Source organism: Eptesicus fuscus, chromosome 5 (genome assembly GCF_027574615.1).
Source record: "Eptesicus fuscus isolate TK198812 chromosome 5, DD_ASM_mEF_20220401, whole genome shotgun sequence".
In the NCBI taxonomy this organism is placed as follows: domain Eukaryota; kingdom Metazoa; phylum Chordata; class Mammalia; order Chiroptera; family Vespertilionidae; genus Eptesicus; species Eptesicus fuscus.
Window position 1 is genome coordinate 106,072,515 of NC_072477.1, and position 25,870 is coordinate 106,098,384.

General features: G+C 45.6%; 1 protein-coding gene, 1 non-coding gene and 1 pseudogene across 5 annotated transcripts in view; 2 read left to right on the top strand and 1 right to left on the bottom strand.

Moving 5' to 3' along the window:
• The first annotated feature begins 739 nt into the window (after positions 1 to 739).
• SNUPN (snurportin 1) overlaps positions 740 to 25,870 on the top strand; it is a 34,904-nt gene continuing 9,773 nt past the window's right edge. Inside the window, exons 1-6 of one of the 4 annotated variants that reach the window (XM_054716668.1) lie at positions 740 to 850; positions 3,374 to 3,536; positions 7,754 to 7,898; positions 18,543 to 18,647; positions 18,868 to 18,964; positions 20,927 to 21,024. In XM_054716668.1, the coding sequence (XP_054572643.1) occupies positions 3,379 to 3,536; positions 7,754 to 7,898; positions 18,543 to 18,647; positions 18,868 to 18,964; positions 20,927 to 21,024 (603 nt within the window). In that variant the 5' untranslated portion in view covers positions 740 to 850; positions 3,374 to 3,378. The other 3 variants (XM_028133429.2, XM_028133426.2, XM_054716669.1) reach the window with 3 other exon arrangements.
• On the bottom strand, positions 21,105 to 21,207 carry LOC114228219 (U6 spliceosomal RNA). The gene has a single exon (XR_003614361.2). It is a non-coding gene; the product is annotated as a U6 spliceosomal RNA (small nuclear RNA).
• Positions 25,212 to 25,312, top strand: LOC114228220 (U6 spliceosomal RNA; annotated as a pseudogene).

Here is a 25,870-nt window from a genome sequence, read left to right on the forward strand (position 1 = left end):
TGTTGTTGTTTTTTAAATACATTTTTATTGATTACAGAGAGGAAGGGAGAGGGAGAGACAGAGAGAAACGCTATGGATTGGTTGCCTCCCGCATGCCCCCCACCAGGGCCAGGAGCCTGCAACCGTAGGTGCCCTTGACCGGAATCGATCCCAGGACTCTTCAGTCTGCAGGCCCATGCTCTATCCACTGGGCAAAACCGGCCAAGGCATGAATGTGCTTTCTTAAATCAGAACGGAACAATCCGTTAACAGAGCATGATTCATACTTCTTGTAACTACTGCTGGTCCCCACTATCCTATTTCTGCCCCTAACACTTAGTTCTTGATGCTTACTACTTAAGAGGACTCAGCCTTCCTCGGCGCCCACCACGGAGTAGGAAAGGGAGCCTCCCAGTGGGAGCAAACCCGGTGTAAGGAGGTCGGGTTCCAGCGTGGCTCCCTCCAGCGGGAGAGGGTGTGAAGAGAGCAGGGAGCCACTCGGGGACCGCGGAGAGGGAAGGGTTGTGGGAGCGCCCAGCGCGCTCGCAGCGGGTCTGAAGCGGGACCCAGGCCTGGAGGGCCCAGAACGCCGGCACCGAGCGGGGCGCCCGGGGAGCGCGAGGAGCCCACGGGCGGGGCTGGAGCGCAGCCAGGCCCTCCCAGAAAGAGCCCCACCTGACCGGAAGACACCAGCCCCGGGGAGCGGAAGTAGCGCTGCGCGGAGACTCCGCCCCCGGAAGGGCTGGAATCTCGGGACGCTGGGGCGAGTGGGCGGTGCGGTGCGGGCTGGGCGAGAGGCTCTTCCGCCGCCATTGATTGGCTGGCCCCTGCCTGTGGCGGCAGCGGTGGCGGCGCCGCGTGGCCGGGCCTGGTGAGTCCTGGGTTCGAGCCTTAGCTCTAACTGCTCCGCGGTGCCGGCTCTGATCCTCCGACCGGCTCCAATCCCGGGGCTCCCGAGGGCTCCCCGCAGGGGCGGAGCCAGCGAGGCCCTCCCCCTGGGCGCGCTTCCGCTCCTCTGGTCCCCGCGGTCTGGCCCAGACCCTCAGGGACTTTTGGGGGGAGGAGGGGTTTCTCGAGACCTGAACGGCCCCATCCGGAGGGGAAGGGGCTGTGGCGGGGAGAACGGCCTCCTGGAGTCATAGGAGCTCGGTGAGAGACTCTCAGAAGGCCTCGAACCCTTCGGGTTGGGGCTGCGCACCTGAGGCCGCGGAGGATGAGGACGAGGAGAGGCGGGAGGCGCGCGAGGGCCGGGAGCGCGGGTGCGGGTGCGGGCGCGGGTGCTGGGTGGGTCGGACATTTGGGAGTGAGTAGGGCGCAGACGCAGCTGGAGCAGGAAGCCCACCATGCTGGGGTGAGAACCCTTAAGGACTGCACCCATGGAGGAATGGGCTCAAAGAGCGGGAGGCAGCCAGGCACAGTGTAGAGAGCCTCCCCAGTACCCAAAGCTGAGATTACGATTTTTTTGTGCTTCTCAGAAGAGCAGAAACCCACAGATTGTATTATAGAAGTGTTCAGACTTACACAAAAGTACAGAAAGTAGCTCGCCACTACGGATTCCAAGTACTCATCACCTATCCTCAACCGCAGGTGGCCACCCTGGTGGCATTATCTGTGTTAAGACAAGCCTCAAATCAAGTATTGCTATTTTAATCTTAAGTAAAAAAAGAGTTCCTTTCCTGTACATTTTGCAAGATGAAAAAGAGTTCTGTAAATTGATTGAACAACAATGTGAATGTACTAAACACTGCTGAATTGTGTACTTAAAATGGTTTAAGATGGTAACTTGAGGGTTTTTTTTTTAAATATATTTTATTGATTTTTTACAGAGAGGAAGGGAGAGCGATAGAGAGTTAGAAACATCGATGAGAGGGAAACATGGATCAGCTGCCTCCTGCACATCTCCTACTGGGGCTGTGCCCGCATCCAAGGTACATGCCCTTGACCAGAATCGAACCCGGGACCTTTCTGTCCGCAGGTGGATGCTCTCTATCCACTGAGCCAAACCGGTTAGGGCGGTAACTTGAGTTTTTAATCACAATTTTTGAAATTAAAAAATCTAATGCTGTAAATTTTAAAAAATTGGACCTCAAGTGTGCAATGGAAAGTAACTCATTGCCAAGTAGAGGCCCATGAAGGAATGAGCCTGTTGGTTTTGGTGCTCAGAGCAGTGGGGCCTGCACTGAGGTGAACTTGAAGCACTGTGGAGCCCACTGGAACTAAAGGGTTAGGCCTGTCCAGCTGTCTCTCAGAGGTTTCCCTTCTCTTCTGAGGCACACCTTTAACCTTTGGGTAAGCTCCTGTTACACTTCAGACCTTTATTCACAGAAGAGTGAAGTGTGAATTCACCTCCTTCTCTCCACTTTAATTCTTTAAGGCCTACCTGGGTAGTCTTTCTCCAGTATGACATCTACTCTCTGTTCTCCCAAAGGTACCACATGTCAGTCCTTCACATTTCTAAAGCACATGGTATTAGCTGGTAGACAGCCTTCCACATTCTAGCTATCATTTTTATTTTTTATTTTTTTTAGCTATCATTTTTTAAGTGAGTCCTAAGTACGGTAGGTAGTTCTGAAAACTTCCTTTGGCCCACTCCAAACAAAACAAACTATAAAATGAGAAAGTAACTGCTAGATTTGAGTTTTTGGCAGGGGCCCCAGAACCCGTATTTTTCCTGGAGCTAAATTTTCTTAATGTGGGTTGGCATTTATTAGAGAATTAAATAACCAATTGGGTAAAATTTGCATCAGAAACTTATATTAGCCCTAACGGGTTTGGCTCAGTGGGTAGAGCATCGGCCTGCGGACTCAAGGGTCCCAGGTTCGATTCCGGTCAAGGGCATGTACCTTGGTTGCGGGCACATCCCCAGTAGGAGGTGTGCAGGAGGCAGCTGATCGATGTTTCTCTCTCATCGATGTTTCTAACTCTCTATCCCTCTCCCTTCCTCTCTGTAAAAAAATCAATAAAATATATTTTAAAAAAAGAAAGTTATATTAGTTAATGAGTAATGACTATTGAGAGCTATTCAGGAAAAAGTTAGGAACTTGATCACATCACTGGTTATCAATGATGGTAAGAAGGAATTAATGGCAGGACCCCTGGTAATGGGTGGCAAAGAGCAAAAGTTAGATTGATTTACAAGGTGAGATTGCTTAGTGACTAATGTTTAAGTTTATATCTATACACTCAGAGCTATCAGAAGGATCATTATTAAAATACCTGCAGGAAATACCGTAATTGCTCATCTGTAACTCTTTTAACTTTCATTTTTTCCATGGAAACCATGATTTTGGATTAAGTAAGTTTTTTTTAGCAATGTAGATACCATGTTATAACTGCCTGTATACAGGAGGTAATATAAAATGAATGAACCATCTTCTTATATTTTCCTTTATAGGGAAAATGGAAGAACTGAGTCAAGCTCTGGCTAGTAGCTTTTCTGTGTCTCAAGATCTGAATAGCACAGCTGCCCCTCACCCCCGCCTGTCCCAGTACAAGTCCAAGTACAGTTCCTTGGAGCAGAGTGAGCGGCGTCAGCAGTTATTGGAACGGCAGAAATTGTAAGAGATGCTTTGACTCCCTGGCTTTTTTCTCCAAGCTGGGCATCGTGAACAGTTCAGAAAGCTCTAGGCTCACTGCTACAGAATCCTCTTCAAAGTAGACCCTTTGTAGGTTGATCATCTTATCCACAAGGTTGGGAGGAGTAAATCCTGGCAGAGGTAGATGTCCTTTACATCCACAGCTTAGAAAAAAGATGAGGAAGTTTGAAAGTAAAAGTTCAGTTATTTGGTTAAATTTTTCTTTTCTTTTTTTTCCTGTTAGCAGTACTGAGCTTTGTAATTTATGGACTTGTGAAAGTCACGCCCAGACTTCCACTCCACACATTCCCTGTGTAGCTTCTCCCACATTCTGAATCCTGGCCTTGGTGTGGTCTTCCTGTCTGCCTACAGCCCAGATGTTTCTGTAGAGACCTTGGGAGCTCCAGACAAATAATCCCTGAGGAAATGTCTTCCATACACATAATTCTCAGTGCCAAGATGAGCATACAGGAAAAGAGAGCAGATAGGAATGTTTGAGGCTATGCTTCTCTGAAGGCAAGGCCTGTCCTTGTGTTCTCAGGGCAACATGGGTCTCTTCTGGGTAATCAAGTAAGGAATTGAAAATCAAGAGGAGCTATTAACAGCTGCACAGTTTCTGTACCATCTGCATTTTGCCCAGTGTTGCATCACTGCATGTATTTAGCAGAAATGGTTTTCTGTGGCCTCTGGGTTGCTTGCAGATTACCTTCTCAGATTGTTCCATGCCCCCTCTTAAACAAACAGCAAAAAAAATACACTATAATTTATATATTTTGAATTTTGAACTATGAATACATGTAATGAATGTATTATCCATTGCAAAATAATTGGTGAACAGTCTTCCTCCTAATTCTTTCCCCTAGCTATTCAATTTATCTCTCATATCATTAGTTTCTTATGTATCCTTTCAAAGATATTCTCTGCAAAATGAGCAAGTGTGTGATGACCTTTTTTTTTTTTTAATCCTCACCTGAGGATATGTTTTGTTTTGTTTTAATTATTGATTTTAGAGAGAGAGAGGAAAGGAGAGAGAAAGAGAGGGAAACATCTGTGTAAGGAGAAACATCGACTGGTATATTCCCTGACCAGAAATTGAATCCATACCCTTTTGGTGACTAGAGCTACCTGGCCTGGTGACCTTTTTTTTAGGTAGCAAATACAGTAAGTATACTGTTCTGAACATTTAGCTAACAGTGTTTTTTTGCAGAAATTCTATATCAGTTAAGTTCCAGGTATTCCATTGAATGGGCAGTTCATGATATAATAATCGAAGCAGTTCCCTGCTGATGGGCATATGGGTAACTTCCTGGTTTTTTTTTTAATATATTTTTTATTGTTGATAGTATTAAAGATATCTCCCACCTCTCTTTAAAATATATATATATTGATTTCAGAGAATAAGGGAGAGAGAGAGAAACATCAATGATGAGAATCATCAATTGGCTGCCTCCTGCATGCTCCCTACTGAGGATCGAGCCTGCAACCCTGACCAGGAATTGAACCATGATCCTGGTTCATCGGTCGATGCTCAACCACTAAACAACACCGGCTGGGCAGGGGGTTTTTTTGTTGCTTTTTGTTGTTTTTTTTTTTTTAGTTCTCTTGTGCTTAAAACAATGCTTGGGAAATAACCAAAGAAATGCATCCTTTTGTACATGTACAAGCATACCAGCTCTTTCTTATCTATATACTAGAGGCCCAGTGCATGGATTTGTGCACATTGAAAGGAAATTAATTAGAAGAAATATTTTATTTTATTGTTTTTTAAAAATAAATCTTTATTGTTCAGATTATTACAATTGTTTCTCCTTTTCTTCCCCCTAGAAGAAATATTTTAATACCGCTATTTAAGCTTTCTCTATAATAGAAGTGTCAACCAGATTCACAATCAACAATGACAGATCAAAACACATGCATGTGATTGGCGCCAGCGAGAGCTTTATATATATAGATAAACTTGCTTAATTAGACCTGCTTTCTGATGTAGCTAAACTTTTTCCAGCCCAGTGAAGCACCCCAACTTCTCCTCAGGTAACTGTCAGCAACACAGCAGTAAATATTAACACGAAGCAGATTATTATTGTAGATCATGCAGGGAGGACAAAGGGTAAAATATTTAACTGCAGCAGTGTTTGACTATATTCTGCGCAGTGTGAAAACCTGAAGTCACTTTCAAGTTCCACCATTTCTTTTCAGTCAGGTCAAGTTTCTAAACTTTCCAAATCGCCGTTTTCCAGCTAATGAAAAGAAAATAGGATTCCACCAAGTCTCCTGTCTACCTACTCCAAGACTTCTGTGAGGATCAAATGAGATGAGGCACATGAAAACGCTTCAGACATTTGGTTAAAGTGTAAAATGTTTGCACCTGGCTATAAAGCAAGTCGTGTTCCTGGGCTGAGGAAACTCCAAGGAGGCTAGTCGCTAGGGAGAGGAAGCCAGGCGTTGCTATGTGACGTGATTACCTGGCACCCACAGCGACCATTTCCTGGCTGGGCTGGGCTGGGCTGGGCTGGGCTGTGGGCTGTGCTGTGCTGTGCTGTGCTGTGCTGTGCTGTGGGCCGCATTCTTTGCCATGGGGTCTCGACAACATCGGCTGTGATTTGGTGGGCTGTCACTCCAGGGTGGTGGCAGGGCCTGTGTCCCACTTGGGGGAAGCTGAGTGTTGATTTGTTGGTGCCAGGTCCATAGTGCCGTTTCTTTTTAAATGGCCAGTGCGTGTTATGGCAGCTCCTGCATTGAGATAGATATAAAAGGCTAAGTGATTGTCTGACCGGTAGCTATGATGCACACTGACCACCAGGGGGCAGGAGCTGCTGAGCTGTGGTGACTTGGCGGCAGTTCTCAGGTGACGCACCCCAGACCAGAAAGGAGGAAGAAGCCCTGGGTGCATCACCAGAGTACTGCCCTCTCACACTCCCGCACCCCTAGGGGGATGTTGGAGAGCTGGTTGCAGCCTGATCTTCGCAGGCCAGGCTGAGGGACCCCACCTGCCGGAGGGACCTCATTCACTCTGCAGACACCCTTCGAGCCATGGCACCACCCCAGGTGTGTCCAGACTGTCTCACCTAGTCCCACCCTGCCGGCCACCTTCTAATTAATTTTCCTTCAATGTGCATGAACAGGGCACTAGTCTTGAAATAAAAGACCATTGTGTTTGCATATGCCTGGGTTTTGGTCTCGATCACCAGTGTGGGGCGTTCAGGAGGCAGCCGATCAATGATTCTCATCATTGATGTTTCTATTTTTTATTTTTTTAAATCGGTAAAAATCATTTATTATAAAACCATTTAAACTTCCCATAAAAGATCCGAGTTTGCAATAATTTGAACGGCACAGAATTAAGAACCATTGCCCCACACCCTTCCTCAACCCCATTTTCATGGCACAAATAAAACTAGATGGAACCCTTAGCCTCCTGACGTCCAGGCCAGCATTCCTTCCACAAGCAATGCCATCCTTTCCTGAGGTCAGCCACAAGCAGGCCCGGGCTTAAACAGGGCGCCCCGAGGCCCGCGCAGAACTTTGCAGCTGTCTGGCCCTAGTTCTGGCTGGATTTCCGTGGATCCAAAGCTGCATAGCCGTGCTCATAATCAGGGACGCCACCGAGCACTGGCCAAGGGCTCTCCGATGATGAAGAGCATGACTCTGCATCTTGAGACCTTATTCATCAGGATTAAAACACAGAAGCAGCTCTCGTATGCGGTCAGCCTTTGGGCCCTCGGGCCAAACAGCATCAGTACCATCCACAATTCGATGTAAACGACCTCTGGGAAAGGGTAGTCTTCTAATAATGTCAGGACTTGGTCACAACGAAGCCTGAAGCCTCGTGACTCGGCCCCAGCGCTGCAGGGAGGGACATCCCGCCAGAGGCGCGCCTATTGATGTTTCTCTCTTCTCTCTCTCTCTCTCTCTCTCTCTCTCTCTCTCTCTCGCTCTCGCTCTCGCTCTCTCTCGCTCTCTCGCTCTCTCCCCCTTCCTCCCCCTTCCTCTCTGAAATCAATAAAAAAATATTTTTTTTAAAAGAGGAAGATAACGATAGAGGGAAATAGTTATTGAATTGTAAATTAAATGATTGTTTTTGAAAACTAGACGAGTTGGAGAAAGGCCTAGCTGCTCCTCATAAAACAGTTTAAAGCAGAAAGCTCTAGAAGCTGTCATTTTAAAATTCTCACTGCTGCTTATGCCTTTTTTTTCTCTAGCAAGCGGCTGGATTATGTGAATCATGCCAGAAGACTGGCTGAAGATGACTGGACAGGGATGGAGAGTGAGGAAGAAGATAAGAAATGTGATGAAGAAATGGACATTGACACTGGCAAGAAGTTACCAAAACGCTATGCTAATCAAGTGAGTATTCCAGAGATTAGGCCCAGCTAGTCCCACTCCCTTTACTATGCATTCAGCCCCCACTGAAATAAATGTTGCCATAAAGAGAGGAGGAGGAGGAGGCAGGAAAAGGAATGGAAACTGCAAAGAAGATGCTGATGTTCAGGAAGTTTACAGATACAGAGAAGAGATGAAGAGTGCCCTGTGCCGAGCAGGGATCACTGATGGATACTGTGAATAGTGAGTTTGGAAACCCTTACCCCAGGCTCACTACTGATACACTAATGGACCCCATGCACTTGTCACTTCTTTTTTTTTTTTTTAAATATATTTTATTGATTTTTTACAGAGAGGAAGAGAGAGGGATAGAGAGTTAGAAACATCGATGAGAGAGAAACATCGACCAGCTGCCTCCTGCACACCCCCTACTGGGGACGTGCCCGCAACCAAGGTACATGCCCTTGACCGGAATCGAACCCGGGACCTTTGAGTCCGCAGGCCGACGCTCTATCCACTGAGCCAAACCGGTTTCGGCCACTTGTCACTTCTTTAATAGTCATTGCATAGCTGTTGTGGATCGGACCTGCCCAGCACTGCCCCACCACACCTCCCAGATTGGTAATCTTTCCCAAGCAGAGGACTAAGATGGCAGTCTTGGATCTTCACATTCAGGTGGTAGGAAATGGGAAGTGTAGCTGCCCTTGAATATAAGGAGCCTGCATAGCCACCCAAGCCACCCAGTTGGGCTATGAGGGGCTGAGACAATGAAATAACAGATCACTCTACAAACTTAACTAATTGCCCTGTTGGTTCCAGACAGGAAACCAATGTGGCTTGTGGCACCATAGGGGGAGCAGGCATGGAGACTGTCCAGTGCTCTAGGCAGTCCAGGTATTCCAGAAGGCAGGGTATGGGCCCTACCCTGCTATTGTATACTTCTTTCCATAGCCTGTGTGTCTTGTCATCTCAGAATCTTTTCCCACCTTTAGAATATGGTTCCTGGGTGCACATACTCCCATCTTTCTTCTCTGCCCCAGATAATATCCTCTATGACAGTACTGTTCAGCAAGCATTGTTGAAGGCCCTGTGCTATGCTGGGGGAAGGTAGACATGGGTCAGAAATAACCCCTATCTTGGAATAACTGTAGAATATGTTTTTGCTGTAAGAAAGTGAGATTAACTTCCAGCAGGCTAGGAGGCAGGGTTGTGAAATTGAGAAGAAGTTAGTAAACAAGGAGCCAGCTTCGAAACATGGATAGGACATTGATAGGCAGAGGTGCAGGGCATACCAGGCAGCAGGAACAGGCTAAGCAGGAGTCCAGAGGTGGGAGACGGGTATATGGTATGTTCAGGAGTGGTGAGAATGGGGCAGCAGAGGGTGAGAGGAAGGAATACGGTAGAAATATGTGCATGGGTATTGATTGTGTTTTAGATTGTGGGAATCACTGAAAATTTTTGAGCCAGGGACAGAGCTGGGACTTCTTGGGAAGACACCCACATCAATGTGTCGAAGGGTCTGGAAGAGAAAGACTAGGGTAGGGAACTTAGGTTTGCTAAAACAGTCTGATGATAGGCAATGAAGATGGGAAGGAAATGAGGTCGTGAGTATGAGAAATGTCAAAATGTTGCCATGAAGAATGGACAGAATTTAGCAGTGGATTGGATAGAAGGGTCACTATGAGAAGTGATTAATGTTTTAAACTCTGAGGTCACATAGACCTGACCTCAAAGCCAGGCTGTTTGTTGACCTTGAGCAAGTTACTTAACCACTCTTAAGTCTCTCAGGTTTCTTATCTGTAAAATGGGGAGTAGTGAGCCGACCAGGTAAGGAGCAGCGAGCAGGCGGACGGTATGGAGTTAGGGGTCCCGGACTGCAAGAGGGCGCAGGCTGGGCTGAGGGGACCCCCCCCACACACCACACCCTCCAGTGCACAAAGTTCATGCACCAGGCCTCTAGTTGAGATATAATTCACCTACCATATAAGTCACACATTTATAATGTACTAGAGGCCCGGTGCACAAAATTCATGTTCGGGGTTGTGTGTCCCTCAGCCCAGCCTGCACCCTCTCCAATCTGGGACATCCCTCTCACAATCCAGGACTGCTGGCTCGCAACCGCTCGCCTGCCTGCCTGCCTCATTGCCCCTAGCTGCTTCTGCCTGCCAGCCTCATCGCCCCCTAACCACTCCCCTGCCAGCCTGATTGACATCTAACTGCTCCCCTGCCGGCCCGATTGCCCCTAACTGCCCTCCCCTGCCGGTCTGGTCACCCCTAACTGCCCCCCACCCTGCCAGCCTGGTCACCCCTAACTGTCCTCCCCTGCTGGCCCCGTCACCCCTAACTTCCCTCCCTTGCCAGCCTGGTCACCCCCAACTGCCCTTTCTTGCTGGCTTGGTCAACCCTAACTGCCCTCCCCTGCAGGCCTGGTCCCCCCCAACTGCCCTCCCTGCTAGCCCGGTCACCCCTAACTGCCTTCCCCTGCCAGCCTAGTTGCCCCTAACTGCCCTCCCCTGCTGGCCCGTTCACCCCCTGCAGGCCTGGTTGCCCCTAACTGCCCTCCCCTGCAGGCCTGGTTGCCCCCAACTGCCCTCTCCTGCAGGCCTGGTTGCCCCCAACTGCCCTCTCCTTCAGGCCTGAGTCCCCCCCCCCTACCGCCCTCCCTTGAAGGCCTGGTTGCCCCCAACTGCCTTCCCGTGCAGGCCTGGTCGCCTCCAACTGCTCTCCCTTGCAGGCCTGGGTCCCCCCCCCTAACTGCCCTCCCCTGTAGGCCTGATCGCCCCCAACTGCCCTCCCTTTCAGGCCTGGGTCCCCCCGCCCCCACACCCCCCCCCCTCCCGCCATCTGCCCTTCCCTGCAGGCTTGGGTCCCCCCCAACTGCCCTCCCCTGCTGGCCTGTTTGCCCCCAACTGCCCTCCCCTGCTGGCCTGATCGCCCATAGCTGTCCTCCCCTGCTGGCCATCTTATGGCAGCCATCTTGTGTGTTGGAGTGATGGTCAATTTGCATATAACCTCTTTATTATATAGGATAATTCAGTATTTATTAGTGTATTCATAGGGATGTTCAACAATCACCATTCCAGACCATTTTCATCATCCCCAAAGAAACCTCATCCCCATTAGCAGTCCATCTCCATCCCTCCTTTTCCCCAGCCCTAGCAATCACCTATCTCCTTTCTGTTTCTATGTATTTGCCTATTCTGGACATTTCATATAATTGGATTCATACAAGATGTGTCTTTTAGTGTGTCACTTCTTTCACTCAGCATAATGTTTTCAAAGTTCATCTGTGTTGTAGCATGTGTTCATTTTTGTGAACATATTTTTTTTATCCATTCATCAGTTGATGGCCATTTAAGTTATTTCCACTTTTTGGCTATCATGATCTGCTCTAAATATTCATTTACAAGTTTTTGCATGGTCATGTTTTTATTTCTCTTGGATATATACCTGGGAGTGGAATTACTAGGTAATTCTATGTTTGATCCTTTGAGGACTGCCAAACTATTTTTCAAAGTGACTACACCATTTTATATTTTCACCAATGGCATATGAGAGTTCCAATTTCTTCACATGTTTGTCAATACCTTGTCGTGTGTGTGTGTGTGTGTGTGTGTGTGTGTGTGTGTTTTATTTCAGAGAGGAAGGGAGAGGGGGAGAGATAGAAACATCAATGATGAGAGAAAATCATCTATTGGGTGCCTCCTGCATGCCAGATCAAGCCCGCAACCAGGCATGTACCCTGACTGGAAATTGAACTGTGTCCTCCTGGTTCATAGGTCAACACTCAACCACTGAGCCATACCGGCCAGGCTCCTCTTGCTTCTGAGAGGCTTTGTTTAGATCTTTGTCCACCTAATGGTGTATTTAACTTCAAGTTTAGGTGCGTTCCAAGCCAGCACTTTTATTATGCCACAGCACTGGAGGTGTTCAAACTCTGGACACTTTTTCATCTTTTTTTTTTTTCTCAGAGGAAGAAAATTTTTATTTTGGGCTACAAATTACAGTAATCTCTTTTTCCAGTTTTTAGTTGGATTACCTTTGCAGGATCTATAACAAGTCAGGTGATAGGCAGGTGATTTCATCTGACAAGTCCTTGCTTTTAATAGCATCCTCAAATGAGGCTTTCCATGAAGTGACAGGAGTACACGGATAGGATTGGAAAGGAAAGGAAGGCATTCATCATGGTAGGAATTAATTCATTCATCTAAAGTAGGAATTAATTTTTAAAAGCTCTATTTTATAAATAACACTCATTACATTGTGGGTTTTTTTTTAAGTAATTCTTTATTCTTTTTTTTTTTTAATCTTCACCCAAGGATATTATTCCATTGATTTTTAGAGAGAGTGAAAGTTAGAGGGAAAGACAGAGAGATACATTGATGTGTGAGAAACACATCAATTGGTTCCCTGGCCTGGGAGGAGCCTGCAACCAAGGTATGTGCCCTTGACCGGAATCAAACCCTGGACCCTTTGGTCTGCAGGCTGACGTTCTATCCACTGAGCAAAACCGGCTAGGGCTAAAATAATTCTTTATTATTGAAAGTATTACATGTGTCCCCTTTTTTCCTCCATTGACCCCCTACAGCCCGCCCCTGCCCCCACCCCTCACCCCAGGCCCTTAGCACCCTATTGTCTGTGTCTGTGGGTTATGCATACATGCATACCAGATCTTTGGTTGGTTACCTCCCGCCCACCCACTCTCCTACGCCTTCCCTCTGAGACTTCGCCCTCTGTTTCATGCTTCCATGTCTCTGGATCCACTCAGTTCATTGATTTATTTTGTTACTTAGATTGCACATATGAGTGCGATCGGGTGATACTTGTCTTCTCTGACTGACTTATTTCACTTAGCATGATGCTCTCCAGATCCCTCCATGCTGTCTCAAAGGGTAAAAGAGTCTTCTTTTTTACCACTGCCTAGTATTCCATTGTGTAAATGTACCACAGCTTTTTTATCCACTCATCTACTGATGGACACTTGGGCTGTCTCCAGATCTTAGCTATTGTAAATTGTGCTGCTATGAACATAGGGGTGCATACATTCTTTCTGATTGGTGTTTCCGGTTTCTTAGGATACATTCCTAGAAGTGGGATCACTAGGTCAAATGGCAGTTCCATATTTAATTTTTTGAGGAAACTCCATATAGTTTTCCATAATGGGGATCTAGAACTGATTGCACCAGTCTGCATTCCCACCGGCAGCTTTTGTCATTTGTTTATTTGTTGATGGTAGCCATTCTGACAGGTTACTTTTTCATCTTTTTTTTTTTTTTTTTTATTTTTTTATTTTATTTTTTTACAGAGAGGAAGAGAGAGGGATAGAGAGCCAGAAACATCGATGAGAGAGAAACATCGATCAGCTGCCTCTTGCACACCCCCTACTGGGGATGTGCCCGCATCCAAGGTACATGCCTTGACCGGAATCGAACCCGGGACCCTTGAGTCCGCAGGCCGACGCTCTATCCACTGAGCCAAACCGGTTTCGGCACTTTTTCATCTTTTACACTATTTTCCTAGTAAATGCTCAGGTCTGACATGATGGAGAGTTGTGTGTACTTGGTCAGAGTATAAGTAAAGGATTTAAGATCTATTGGAGGCCCACTCTGGGCCCCTCCTCACCTGAAGGTCTGCTTCTTAGTCTGGCCCATGGTCATGGTGGCTTGTCTCTGGCAGCTGATCTTTACTACCGAGAATAGAGTCATTTCTGTTACTGGACAACTGCTAGGTCACACTCTGAGGAGCAGCCTCTGCAGGCCTCTGCCACAGCCCGAGCTGCGCACTCCTAGCAGGGGATGCTACATCAGACCAGAGGTCCTGGTGAGGGCTTGTGGCACCAGGCTTATGTGGTTTTCACTTCACTCTTAATACACCAACACTTCTGTGGAATTCGTTCCTTAAGGGCGCCTATGACAAAGTCTTATCTCTGGTGTAAGTTAAATACAGTTTTAAAAACCTGAAAATAACAAAAAGTGTCAGGAAGTAGCCTGGATATAGAGGTGACAGGTGTCCCACCCACTCGCCTCTGAGGCAGTTTGTGGCCTCAGTGTTAGGAAAACAGAATTTCTCACTTAAGCTGACTGTGCTCCACCAAAAGCCCTGGGCTGGAGGAGACCCATCAGCATCTGTAAGGCCCAGGATGCAGACTTGCACTTTCTAAATGGGAAACAAACTTTACCTAAGCGTTAAAAGGTACATGCCGAATACTTTAAGTATAGATGGAATGCCTTGGCTTCTACCTCTGTGAATGGATGTGCCTGCTAACTGGACAAGGTAAGGTTTGCTGGTGTTGGGGCTGGCAGACTGACCAGGCCCCTGAAAGCAGCAATGTTCCCCGCTCACTCAAGGCTTGCTCATTCAGGCTAATCCCTTATTGTCTGCCAGATGTTGGCTCCTTTCCTCATCGTAGAAGTGAATAGTGTGTCCCAGCCTATTTCTGAAATCAGTTCTCAACTGTGTGGTTTGGGGAAGGGAGGGAATCTAGAACCTTGTCCCAGACAGTGAACTTCCTGCAGAAGTAACTGAGTTGTGCTGCAGGGGTTGAGGGTGGGGGTGCCCCATCATTGGGCCCTGGTCACAGCTCCCCATCAGGTCTGCAGGCTTGAGGATAACTGAGCTGGGTGGAGCCCCCGCCCAAACCTGGCCCTGGAGGCCTTGGACCAGAGTCCAGTTTCTGTCCTCCACCTGAGCTGCTGGCACAGTATCTTATGTAACAAATACAAAATTAGTGAATTTTATGATTTCTGTGCAAGTAAATTTAATAAGTTAAGGCTCTAGCTGGTTTGGCTCAGTGGATAGAGCGTCGGCCTGTGGTCAAGGACACATGCCCGGGTTGCAGGCTCAATTCCCAGTAGGTGGCATGCAAGAGGCAGCCGATCAATGACTCTCTCTCATCATTGATGTTTCTGTCTATCTCTCCCTTCCTCTCTGAAATCAGTAAAGAAAAAAAAAAAAATATATATATATATATGAAAAAAAATATATATATATTATTTTTTTTTAAAGTTTTCTCCTGATGTTAGGCAACTCCTGGGTTCCTCCATCTTTTGGTCATTCTCCCTGCATAGGGGACACTCTGAATTGGTGTCACACCACTGGGTTCTTTTCACTTTTTTGATAATGGGGATCTAGAACTCATTGAGGCAGCACAGACGTTTTAAATTTTGTGTAGTCTAATTTACCTTTTTTTTTTTTTTTTTTTAGTATATTTTTATTGATTTTAGAGAGGAAGGGGAGATAGGAACATGTGCCCTGACTGAGAATCAAACTGTGACTTCCTGGTTCATAGGTTAACGTTCAACCACTGAGCCACACCACCAGGCTAATTTATCTACTTTTTGTTTTGTCACTTGTTCTTTGAGTGTTATGTTACTACTCTTCTTTAAGGGCGTGTTGGTTATGCCTTGGGTTTAAGATTTAGTAGCAGAGATAGTGGTGATGCAGTTAACAGGGCTATAGAATGCAGAAGGGGCAGAGTGTGTGTTTTAGGGTTGGGAAATACTTGGGCAAGAGAAGGTAGTAAATTCCATTTTTTATATACTGTACTGAGTTTAAGGTACAGAGAAGACAAAGAAAGAAATATTAAATGGCCAGCTTGAAATATATGTCTGGAGGAAAGGAAGGAAATCTGGACAAGAAAAAGAAGGCAATTGGGAGGCATCCTCTTAGAATGATGGGTGAAGCTACAGAAATAGATGACATCTACCCCCAAGGAGGCAGCATCTAAGAGAAAGGCATAAACCAACAGCCTCATGAAGATTATTTACCTGTTTTGGGGGAGTGTGTGGAGGAATATTTGGAGGAAAAAACAGTAGCACTGTGTCATAGGGACAAGGGAACATATAGCAAGGAGGAGGATGTGACTGGCAGCATCATACAGGAAGTGGAAGGAGGAGGATAGGGAAGAGACACTTGGTAGCAAAGAAGTCACTGATGGTCTTTAGCAGGCCTGTGGGGTAGCAAATTTGGACTGAAGGTGTCAGTAGCTGGGAAGACAGCAACGATGTGCAGTAGTTTGAAAAAAAGGAGAAAGATAGTTTAACAGAAATGCAGAATGATAGAAGGTTTTCATTTTTGTTTTGCTTTTGAAGATTAGGGGGTAAGAATTTTGTGGGCTAAGGGGAAGGAGAGAGAAAAGATTCAATGGGAGGGATTCATTGATAGGCCTAAGTTTTATAGATGGGATGGACTGTGAGTGATGAGTGGAAGAATTAACCTTTTCAGCTTAATTTCACCAACAGCCTCCCCCATTTCTTGAGGCAAATTTCCTACTATCCTTTTTTAACATTCATTTTTATTTTTTTACTGATTTCAGAGAGGAAGGGAAAGGGAGAGAGAGAGAGAGAAACATCAATAATGACAATCATTGGTCGGCTGTCTCCTGCATGCCCCCTACTGGGGATCAAGCCCACAACCTGGGCATGTGCGCTTGACTGGAATCAACCCTGGGACCCTTTAGTCCACAGGCTGACACTCTATCCACTGAGCCAAACCTGCTAGGGCCCTAATATTCTTTAGTATAGTGTTTGTGTCACCAGTTTGGGACAGAATGATCTAGTTTAAGAGCATGTCAATGTCAGGGACCTTATCATTAAGGTGTAGCCCCTGGAACATAATCATTATGGTAATGGTAGGTTGGTGGACAAAGTAAGGAAAGGAAGAGGGTCCCTTCGCCTGGGTCTAGAGGGCAAGGTAGTAAGAATGGATATAAATGCAGGTAATGAAGGTGAGGAGAGAAGTTGAAGTTCGCAGTGAGTAGCCTCCATCCCATCAGTTGAGCAAGAGATAGTGGACTGCTAATAGCAAGTAGGGTGGAGGCTCCTACTCTCAGTCTTTTTTGCCCTCATTCTTTAACTTGTATTTTCATTATAGATATACTAGAAGCCCGTTGCACGAAATTTGTGCATGGTGGAGGTTGTCCCTCAGCCCAACCTGTACCCTCTCCAATCTGGGACCCTGGAGGGATGTCTGACTGCCCGTTTAACGGGCAGTCGGACATCCCTCTCATAATCCAGGACTGCTGGCTCTGCTTGCCTGCCTGCCTTCCTGCTTGCCCCTAACCACTTCTGCCTGCCAGCCTGATCCCCCCTAACCACTCCGCTGCCAGCCTGGTTGATGCTTAACTGCTCCCCTGCCAGCCTGTTTGCCCCCAACTGCCAGCCTGGTCACCCCTAACTGCCCTCCCTGCAGGGTTGATCACCTTCAACTGCCCTCCTTTGCAAGCCCAGTCCCTCTCAACTGCCCTCCCTTGCAGGCCTGGTCCCTCACAACTGCCCTCCTTTGCAGACCGGGTGCCTCCCAACTGCCCTCCCCTGCTGGCCATCTTGTAGTGGCCATCTTGTGTCCACATGGGGGCAGCTATATTGTGTGTTGCAGTGATGATCAATCTGTATATTACTCTTTTATTAGATAGGATAGAGGCCTGGTACAGGGGTGGGGGCCAGCTGGTTTGCCCTGAAGGGTGTCCCGGATCAGGGTGGGGTTCCCTTGGGGCGTGGGGTGGCCTGAGTGAGGGGCCTGTGGTGGTTTGCAGGCCGGCCACGCCCCCTGGCAACCCAAGTGGAGGCCCTGGTATCTGGAATTTATTTTCCTTCTACAATTGAAACTTTGTAGCCTGGAGCGGAGCCAAGCCTGGGGCTCCTCCGAGGCCCGCAGCCATTTGTGTTGGGGTTACAATTGAAACTTTGTAGCCTTAAGCGGGTGAGCCCGGCCAGGGTGTGCGGAAAGCTTTGCTTCCCCTGTTGCCGCCGGCAACCCTGGCCTGCTCTCTCAAGCTCCATTCTGTTTGAATTTGTTTACCTTCTATAATGAAACTTTGTAGCTTGAGTGGAGGCTTAGGCCTGCAATGGCTATTGGAAAGCTTGGCTTGCTCTGTTACCTGGGAAACCTTGCTCTCTGTGGCTGTAGCCATCTTGGATGGGGTAATTTGCATACGCACCCAGATGGGCTGGTGGGCGTGGCTTATGTGGCGGAGTGATGGTTAATTTGCATGTTACCATTTTATTAGAGAGGATAATACTAGTGATCTAGTGCTCAGATCTGTGTACCTTGAAAGGAAATTAATTAGAAGATGGCCAGCAGGGCGGGACTGGGCGAGATGGGCCGGACACGCCCTGGAGCCAACCTTCCGCACTCCCTCCCCTGCCGGCCGGCTGCACCCGGGGTGGTTCCGTGGCTCAAAGGGTGTCTGTGGAGTGAGCAGGTCCCTCCGGCAGGTGAAGTCCCTCGACCTGGCCTGCAGGGATTGGGCCAAAATCGGCTTTCCGACATCCCCCGAGGGGTCCCCGAGTGCAATACGGCACTCTGCAAAGTTGCTGTTGTAGCAAGTGTGCAGTAAACCAGATTGGGGGCCGACAGTGCCCCAGCAACAACATAACCTACGGCTGAAGGTGGATTCGCATGGCCCTGCGAGGAATCAGGCTCCCTCCTCTCTGGTTTCAGGGTGCATCACCCGAGAACCACCGCTGCCAAGTCACTGCAGCTCAGCAGCTCCTGCGTTGAGCATCTGCCCCCTGGTGGTCAGTGTGCATCATAGCAACCGGTCAGAGGGGCAGAGGGACACTTAGCATATTAGCTTTTATATATATAGATAGTACATAGATTCCTGTCATTGTGAATAGTGGAGCAGGACACCCTGTTGATTTTTAACACCATATTTTGTGTTCCCAGTTGATGCTTTCTGAGTGGTTAATTGACGTCCCTTCAGATTTGGGGCAGGAATGGATTGTGGTTGTGTGCCCTGTTGGAAAAAGAGCGCTTATCGTGGCCTCTCGGGTGAGTAGCTGCCTCCTCTTACATCACCAAGCCTTGTCTGTAGTAAAGGGGATTTTTTGTACTTCATGTTCCTTGTCCACCACAGCAGCTGTGCCTAGCATGGGGATTGAAACACTTGCCTGTAGGGAGATTTTTTGAGAGCCATCTTTGGCCTCTGCAGAGTGTGGGAGCAAGAGTGTGAGGAGAACTGATGTCTAATGGTACCTTTCTTTCCAAATAGGGTTCTACCAGTGCCTACACCAAGAGTGGTTACTGTGTCAACAAGTTTTCTTCACTTCTGCCAGGAGGCAACAAGCGAAACTCAACAACAGCAAAAGGTACCTACATGAAATTGTCTTTTTTTTTTTTTTTTTTTAGTTTATAATTATTAAGTTTTTTAATCAGTAAAAGATAGCGTAAGCCGAAACCGCTTTTGCTCAGTGGATAGAGCATCGGCCTGTGGACTGAGGGGTCCCAGGTTCGATTCCGGTCAAGGGCATGTACCTTGGTTGCGGGCACATCCCCAGTGGGGAGTGTGCAGGAGGCAGTTGAATCAGTGTTTCTCTCTCATCGATGTTTCTAACTATCCCTCTTCCTCTCTGTAAAGAATCAATAAAATATATTAAAAAAAAAAAAAAAGATAGTGTAAGTTTCTTGCTCATTTGTTTTAAAGATCCACTTTGAAAGCATGCCTTTGAAACTGCATACACACCGTCCTGCCCACTGAATTCAGGCCATCTCCTTCAATGTCAGCCCTGTAGCTGCAGAGTAGATGCAGCCCAATGAGGCCTGCTTGGCAAAAAAATCCCTGAATCAAAATTAACATGCCTTTCCCATGAAGTACCATTCCAAGGTGACAGCTACAGTTTATTGGGGAAGGTCCCTTAGAATGCTGGGTGTAATGTACAGTAAGATGTTGCTGGGGCTTCCCTGCCGAATTCCCATTTTTCCTTTATCGTTGTACTAACCTTAGCTTCTCTCTCCCACCTGAGCCTAGCTGAGGAGACTAAGATCATGGAGGTGAACTAACTTGCTCGTGGTCATTCAGTGACAAAGTGGCGGGGCTGGGCTAAACTCTGCTCTTCCCTGCCTGCTAAGGCTCCCTTGCTGGTTCCTCATGTCCTCAGTGCTGAGCCCAACTTCTCCATTGACTTTTAGAGCTCCTCACACATGGGCTTTGATCTACCCATCTTTGTATCTTTCCCCTACTCTCCATATCAGTGCTTAGCTCTCTTCCACTGGTTTGCCTTCTTGCTCCCCTCATGTACCCAATTTATTTTACCTCTGCCTTTTCTCATGCCAATTCAGTATTCTGGCCTGGAATGCCCTCCCAACCCTCTGCCCTGTTGTTTTAATTCTCACTATGAAGCACTTCCTGCTGCTCCAATCCCTTTTTTTCTGGAATTCCTATTCGGCTCTTGGTTCTTTCCTCTGTGATCATCTTATCTCCTTAACTGGATTGTGATTTTTTAAAAAAATATATTTATTGATTTTTTACAGAGAGGAAGGGAGAGGGATAGAGAGTTAGAAATATCGATGAGACAGAAACATCGATCAGCTGCCTCCTGCACACCCCCTACTGGGGATGTGCCTGCAACCAAGATATATGCCCTTGACTGGAATCGATCCTGGGACCCTTCAGTCCGAAGGCTGACGTTCTATCCACTGAGCCAAAACCGGCTAGGGCTGGATTGTCCTTTTTATTGTGTTGTTGTTAATCCTCACCCAAGGATATTTTCTCCTCTTTTTTTTTAAGAGAGAATAGAAGGTTGGGGGAGAGGGTAAAACATCCATGTAAGAGAGGCACATTGATCAGTTGCCTCCCACACCCAGACTGGGGATCAAACCTGCAACTCTGGTCGCGGGCCCATGCTCTAACCACTGAGCCATGTTGGCGAGGGCAGATTGTAACTTTCTTAAAGGCAGGGACTACATGCAGGTAATGTTCCCCACAGAACACAATGCCCATGATAGGAACTCAAAAGTAATTACAAACTAAAATGCTTTCAAACTTGAGCTTCTGTAAGTGTCCCAATTTATATAAAAGCTCAGAATTTCCACTTGGCTTAGGGGTTGCCTTGATCCCTCCTGTGTTGTCCTACCTCAGGTCACCATTCTTCAGCTGCAGCATGAAGAATGCCTTCCCCACTGAATTCTCATACCTTCGTGCTGGTGCTTGCTGCAAGTACCAAGGATTATTGGATTCCATTTCCAAGCCCTAAGATGGGCTTCGTAGATTGTGGTGGAGGGAACCCTGATTGGAAGGGCACCCTGTACTGACTTTCTGCATTGTGTCCCAGACTATACCATTCTGGACTGCATTTACAGTGAGGCAAAGCAGACCTACTACATTCTGGATGTGATGTGCTGGCGGGGCCACCCTTTTTATGACTGCCAGGTAAGGAACAATAATCTCCTCATGTGTTCTGTTTTCTCCATTTCTTGCATCTTTGAGTTTGTTTAAATTAGCTTTTCTTTTTAAATACGGAATGCTTCATGAATTTGCAAATCATCCCTGCACAGGGGCCATGCTAACACTGTATCGTTCCAATTTTAGTGTATGTGCTGCTAAAGCAAGCACAGTATAGTAAATTCTTGAGGGGAGGAAAGAAAGAAACAGAGCAGAAGGTTAGGCTGGGACTTTGTATAGGTTGCAGCTGCCCCCTGCCCTGTCCAGAGTCTTGGGAGGATTGTTGTCAGGGAAGATTGTAGGTGAAGGGAATGCCTTTGATCAAGATAGAGAAGGTGAAATGTAAGACATCATCTAGTAGACTCTTGCAGAAAGTCAGTACGGGGGGAAAAGAACAATTATGAATAAAAAAATGGGAATAAGTATGTACTATCAACAATCATTTTAAATGTAAATGGATTAAGTGCTCCAATAAAAAGACATAAGGTAGACCTAGCTGGTTTGGCTTAGTGAATAGAGCGTTGGCATGCGGACTTGAAGGGTCCCAGGTTTAATTCCAGTCAAGGGCATGTACCATGGTTGCAGGCTCCTCTCTGGCCTGAGTCCTGGTCAGGGCGGGTATAGGAGGCAACCATTCGATCTGTTTCTCTCACATCAATGTTTCTCTCTGTCTTCCACTCTTTATAAAAAATTAATGGAAAAATATCCTTGGGTGAGGATTTAAAAAAAAAAAAAAAGACATAAGGTATCTAAGTGGATAATAAAATAAGATCGATACATACACTGTGTGCGAGACCCTTTTCCAATTGAAAGATACACAGACTGAAAGTAAAGGGGTGGAAAAAGATTTTTCTAAATATATTTTTATTGATTAAAGAGAGGAAAGGAGAGGGAGAGAGTTAGAAATATCAATGATGAAAAAGAATCATTGATCGGCTGCCTCCTACACACTGCACACTTGAGATCGACCCCACAACCAGGGAATGTGCCCATGTACCCTGACTGGGAATTGAATCGTGACCTGCTGGTTCATTTGTCCACTGAGCCACACTGGCCTGGCAGAAAAATATATTTTAAGCAAATGCAAATGAAGAAAAAAAAATAGCTGGCATAACAATACTTCTGTCATATAAAATAGACTTTAAAACAAAGGCTGTAATAAGAGACAAAGAAGGACACCTTATAATGATAAAGGGATTAATCCAATAAGAGGATATAATCCTTGTAAACATGCAGCCAATATAGCAGCACCTCATATATAAAGCAAAAATTGACAGACATATAAATGGAGAGATCGACAGAATTAGAGTCATAATAGGGGACTTTAACACTCCATCATCATCCAAAGCAATCTATAGATTGATCTTCCAGAAAGACAATCAACAAGGAAAGCATCCTTAAAGGACATATTAAACCAGCTGGATTTAATTGATATTTTTAGAGTATTTCACTTCGGAGCAGTAGAATATACATTGTTTCCAAGTGCTTTTGAAACATGGATAGATCACATGTTAAAGCCAGAAAACAGTTCTCAGTGAATTTAAGAAGATTGAAATCAAATGAAGCATCAAATCAAGATCAAGGAAAAAAACAAAAGATATCTTGAGACAAATGAAAATCAAAATGAAAACACAACAACCCAAAGTCTATGTGACACATTAAGTAAAAGTCCTAAGAAAATTCATTGCAGTACAGGCCTACATCAAGAAACAAGAAAAAAGATCTCAGTCTAACTTTGCTATTAAAGGAGCTAGGAAAAGAGCAAGATACAGGCCCCAAAGTGAATATAATAAATAAATTGTAGAAAATAAATAATTATAGAAAATAATAAAGATGAGAGTGGAAATAAACCAAAAATAGTCTAAAAAAGAATCCAAGAGCTGATTCTCTAAAAAGATAAACAAGATGGAGAATCCTTTAACCAGGCTCTTCAAGAATAAAAGAGCAGCCCAGCCAGTGTGGCTCAGTAGTTGAATATCAACCTATGAATCACCTCACAGTTCGATTCCTGGTCAGGGTACATGCCTAGGCTGCAGTCTCAACCCCCAGTAGGGGGCGTGTAGGAGGCAGCTGATCTGTGATTCTCTCTCATCATTGATGTTTCTATCTCTCTCCCTTTCTGAAATCAATATTCGTGTGTGTGTGTGTGTGTGTGTGTGTGTGTGTGTGTGTGTGTGTGTGTGTGTGAGATTTTTTTTTAAGAAAAGAGCCCCCCCTAGCTGGTTTGGCTCAGTGGATAGAGCGATGGCCTGTGGACTGAAGAGTCCCCAGTTTGATTCTGATCAAGTGCACATGCCCAGGTTGTGGGCTTAATCCCCAGTAGGGGGCATGCAGGAGGTAGCCAATCATGATTCTCTCTCATCATTGATGTTTCTGTCTCTCTCCCTCTCCCTTCCTCGCTGAAGTCAATAAAAATGTAAATAAATAAATAAATAATAAGGAGGGAGGGAGGGAGGGAAGGAGGGAGAGGGAGGGAAAGATAGGAAAGAAAGAAGACAAGGATAGGAAAGAAAGAAGGCAAGGATAGGAAAGAGAAGAAAGGAAGGAAGGAAGGAAGGAAGGAAGGAAGGAAGGAAGGAAGGAAGGAAAGGGTAGGGGAAGGAAAGGAAGGAAGAAAGAAAGGGAAAGAAAGAAAGGAAGAAGGAAAGGAAAGAGAGAGAAGGAAGGAAAGGAAAGGAAAAAGAAAAGAAAGGAAAAAGAAAAGAGCCCTGGCCAGGTGACTCCGTTGTAGCATCGTCCCATACACCAAAAGGTGGGTTTGATTCCCAGTCAGGGCACATATCTAGGTTGTAGGTTCTTTCCCAGGTTGGGGTGTGTAAGGGAGGCAACTGATCTGTTTCTCCCCTCCACCCCCGTCCTTGTTCTATAATCAATAAACGTGTTTGGGTGAGTTTAAAAGAATAAAAAAAGAGGACCCAAATAAATAAAATCAGAAATGAAAGTGAAGTGACAACTGACACCATAGAAATACAAGGGATTATTTAAAAAAAATACTATAAAAAATTATATTTTAACAAATTGGACAATCTGGAAGAAATGAATAAATTTCTAGAAACATACAATCTTCCAAGACTGAATCAAGAAAAAGCAGAATATCTGAACATACCAATTACTACCAACTGAAACTGAATCAGTAATCAAAAAACTCTCAACAAATACAAGCTCTAGACTGGATGGCTCACAAGTGAATTTTATCAAACATTCGAAAAATTAACACCTATTCTCAAAGTACTCCCAAAAGTTGAAGAGGAAAGAAAGCTCCCAAGCTCATTTTATGAGGATGTCATTACCATCATTTCAAGCCTGATGAAGACATAACAAAAAAGATATGTATAGACTATTATCTGTGACGAACATAGGTGCAAAAATCCTCAACAAATTTTAGCAAACTGAATTAAGCAGTATATTCTTTAATGACCAAATGGGATTTATTCCTAGGATGCAAAGTTGGTTCAATATCTTCAAATCAGTAAACATGATACAACCACATATCATCATATTAACACATGCAGGAAACGCAAATGAGTCTTGGCTGGGTAGCTCTGTTGACTAGTACCATCCTGATATGTCAAGGTTGCGGGCTCAATCTCTGTTAGGGCACATGCAAAAACAACCAATGAATGCATAAATAAGTGCAACAGCAAATCAGTATTTCTCTTTCTGTCTCTCCCTTTCTCTCTAAAATCAGTAAATTTTTAAAAAAAGGGCATTTAACAAAATTCAGCAGCCTTTTATGATAAAAAGTCTCAGTCAAGTTGGAATAGAGGGAATGTACCTCAACACAATAAAGTCCATATATGACAAACCCACAGCTAACTTCATAGCCAATGGGGAAAAGTTAGAAGTGTTTTCTTTAAGACTAGGAACAATATAACATTTGCACCACTTTTATTCAATATATAATACTGGAACTCCTAGCCACATCAGTCGGACAAGAAAATGAAATAAAAGGCATGCAAATTGGAAAGGGAGAAGTAAAGCTGTTGCACTGCCTAGGTTGCTCAGTTGGTGGCGCACAGTCCCATATGCACCAAGGTTGTGGGTTTGGTTTCTGGTCAGGGCACATGCAAGAATCAACCAGTTAATGCATAAATAAGTGGAACAACAAATCTGTCTCTTCCTTCCTCTCAAACCAATAAAAAAATTTTAACACCGAAAAAAAAAGGAAATTTGTTGCTTCCTTCAGCAGCACACATACTAAAATGGAATACTGCAGAGATTAGCATGGCCTTTGGGCAAGAATGACATACAAATTCATCAAGCATTACATATTTGGAGGATTAAGAAATACAAATTGGCAGTTACAAAATCGTCATGGGGATGTGGAGTATATAATAGGGAATATAGTCAATGACATTGTAATAACTGGTATCAGATGGGTACTACACATATCAGGGTGATCACTTCATAAGTGTCATAGATGATTAATAACTATGGTCCTCCTGAAGTTAATGTATGTTGACTAATTTTAAAAATTTATTTTTTATTATTTTTTAAAATATATTTTTATTGATTTCTGAGAGGAAGGGAGAGGGAGAGATAGAAACATCCATGGTGAGAGAGAATCATTGACCGGCTGCCTCCTGCATGACCCCCACTGGAGATTGAGCCTGCAACCCGGGCATGTGCCCTTGACGGGAATTGAACCAGGACCCTTCAGTCCACAGGCTGATGCTCTATCTGCTGAGCCAAACCAGCTAGGTCAAAATTTTTTCAAAAATATTTTTGCCCTAGGCGGCTTGGCTCAGTGGATAGAGCATCAGCCTGCGTACTGAAGGGTCCCAGGTTCAATTCTGGCCAAGGGCACATGCCTGGGTTGCAGGCTGGATCCCTG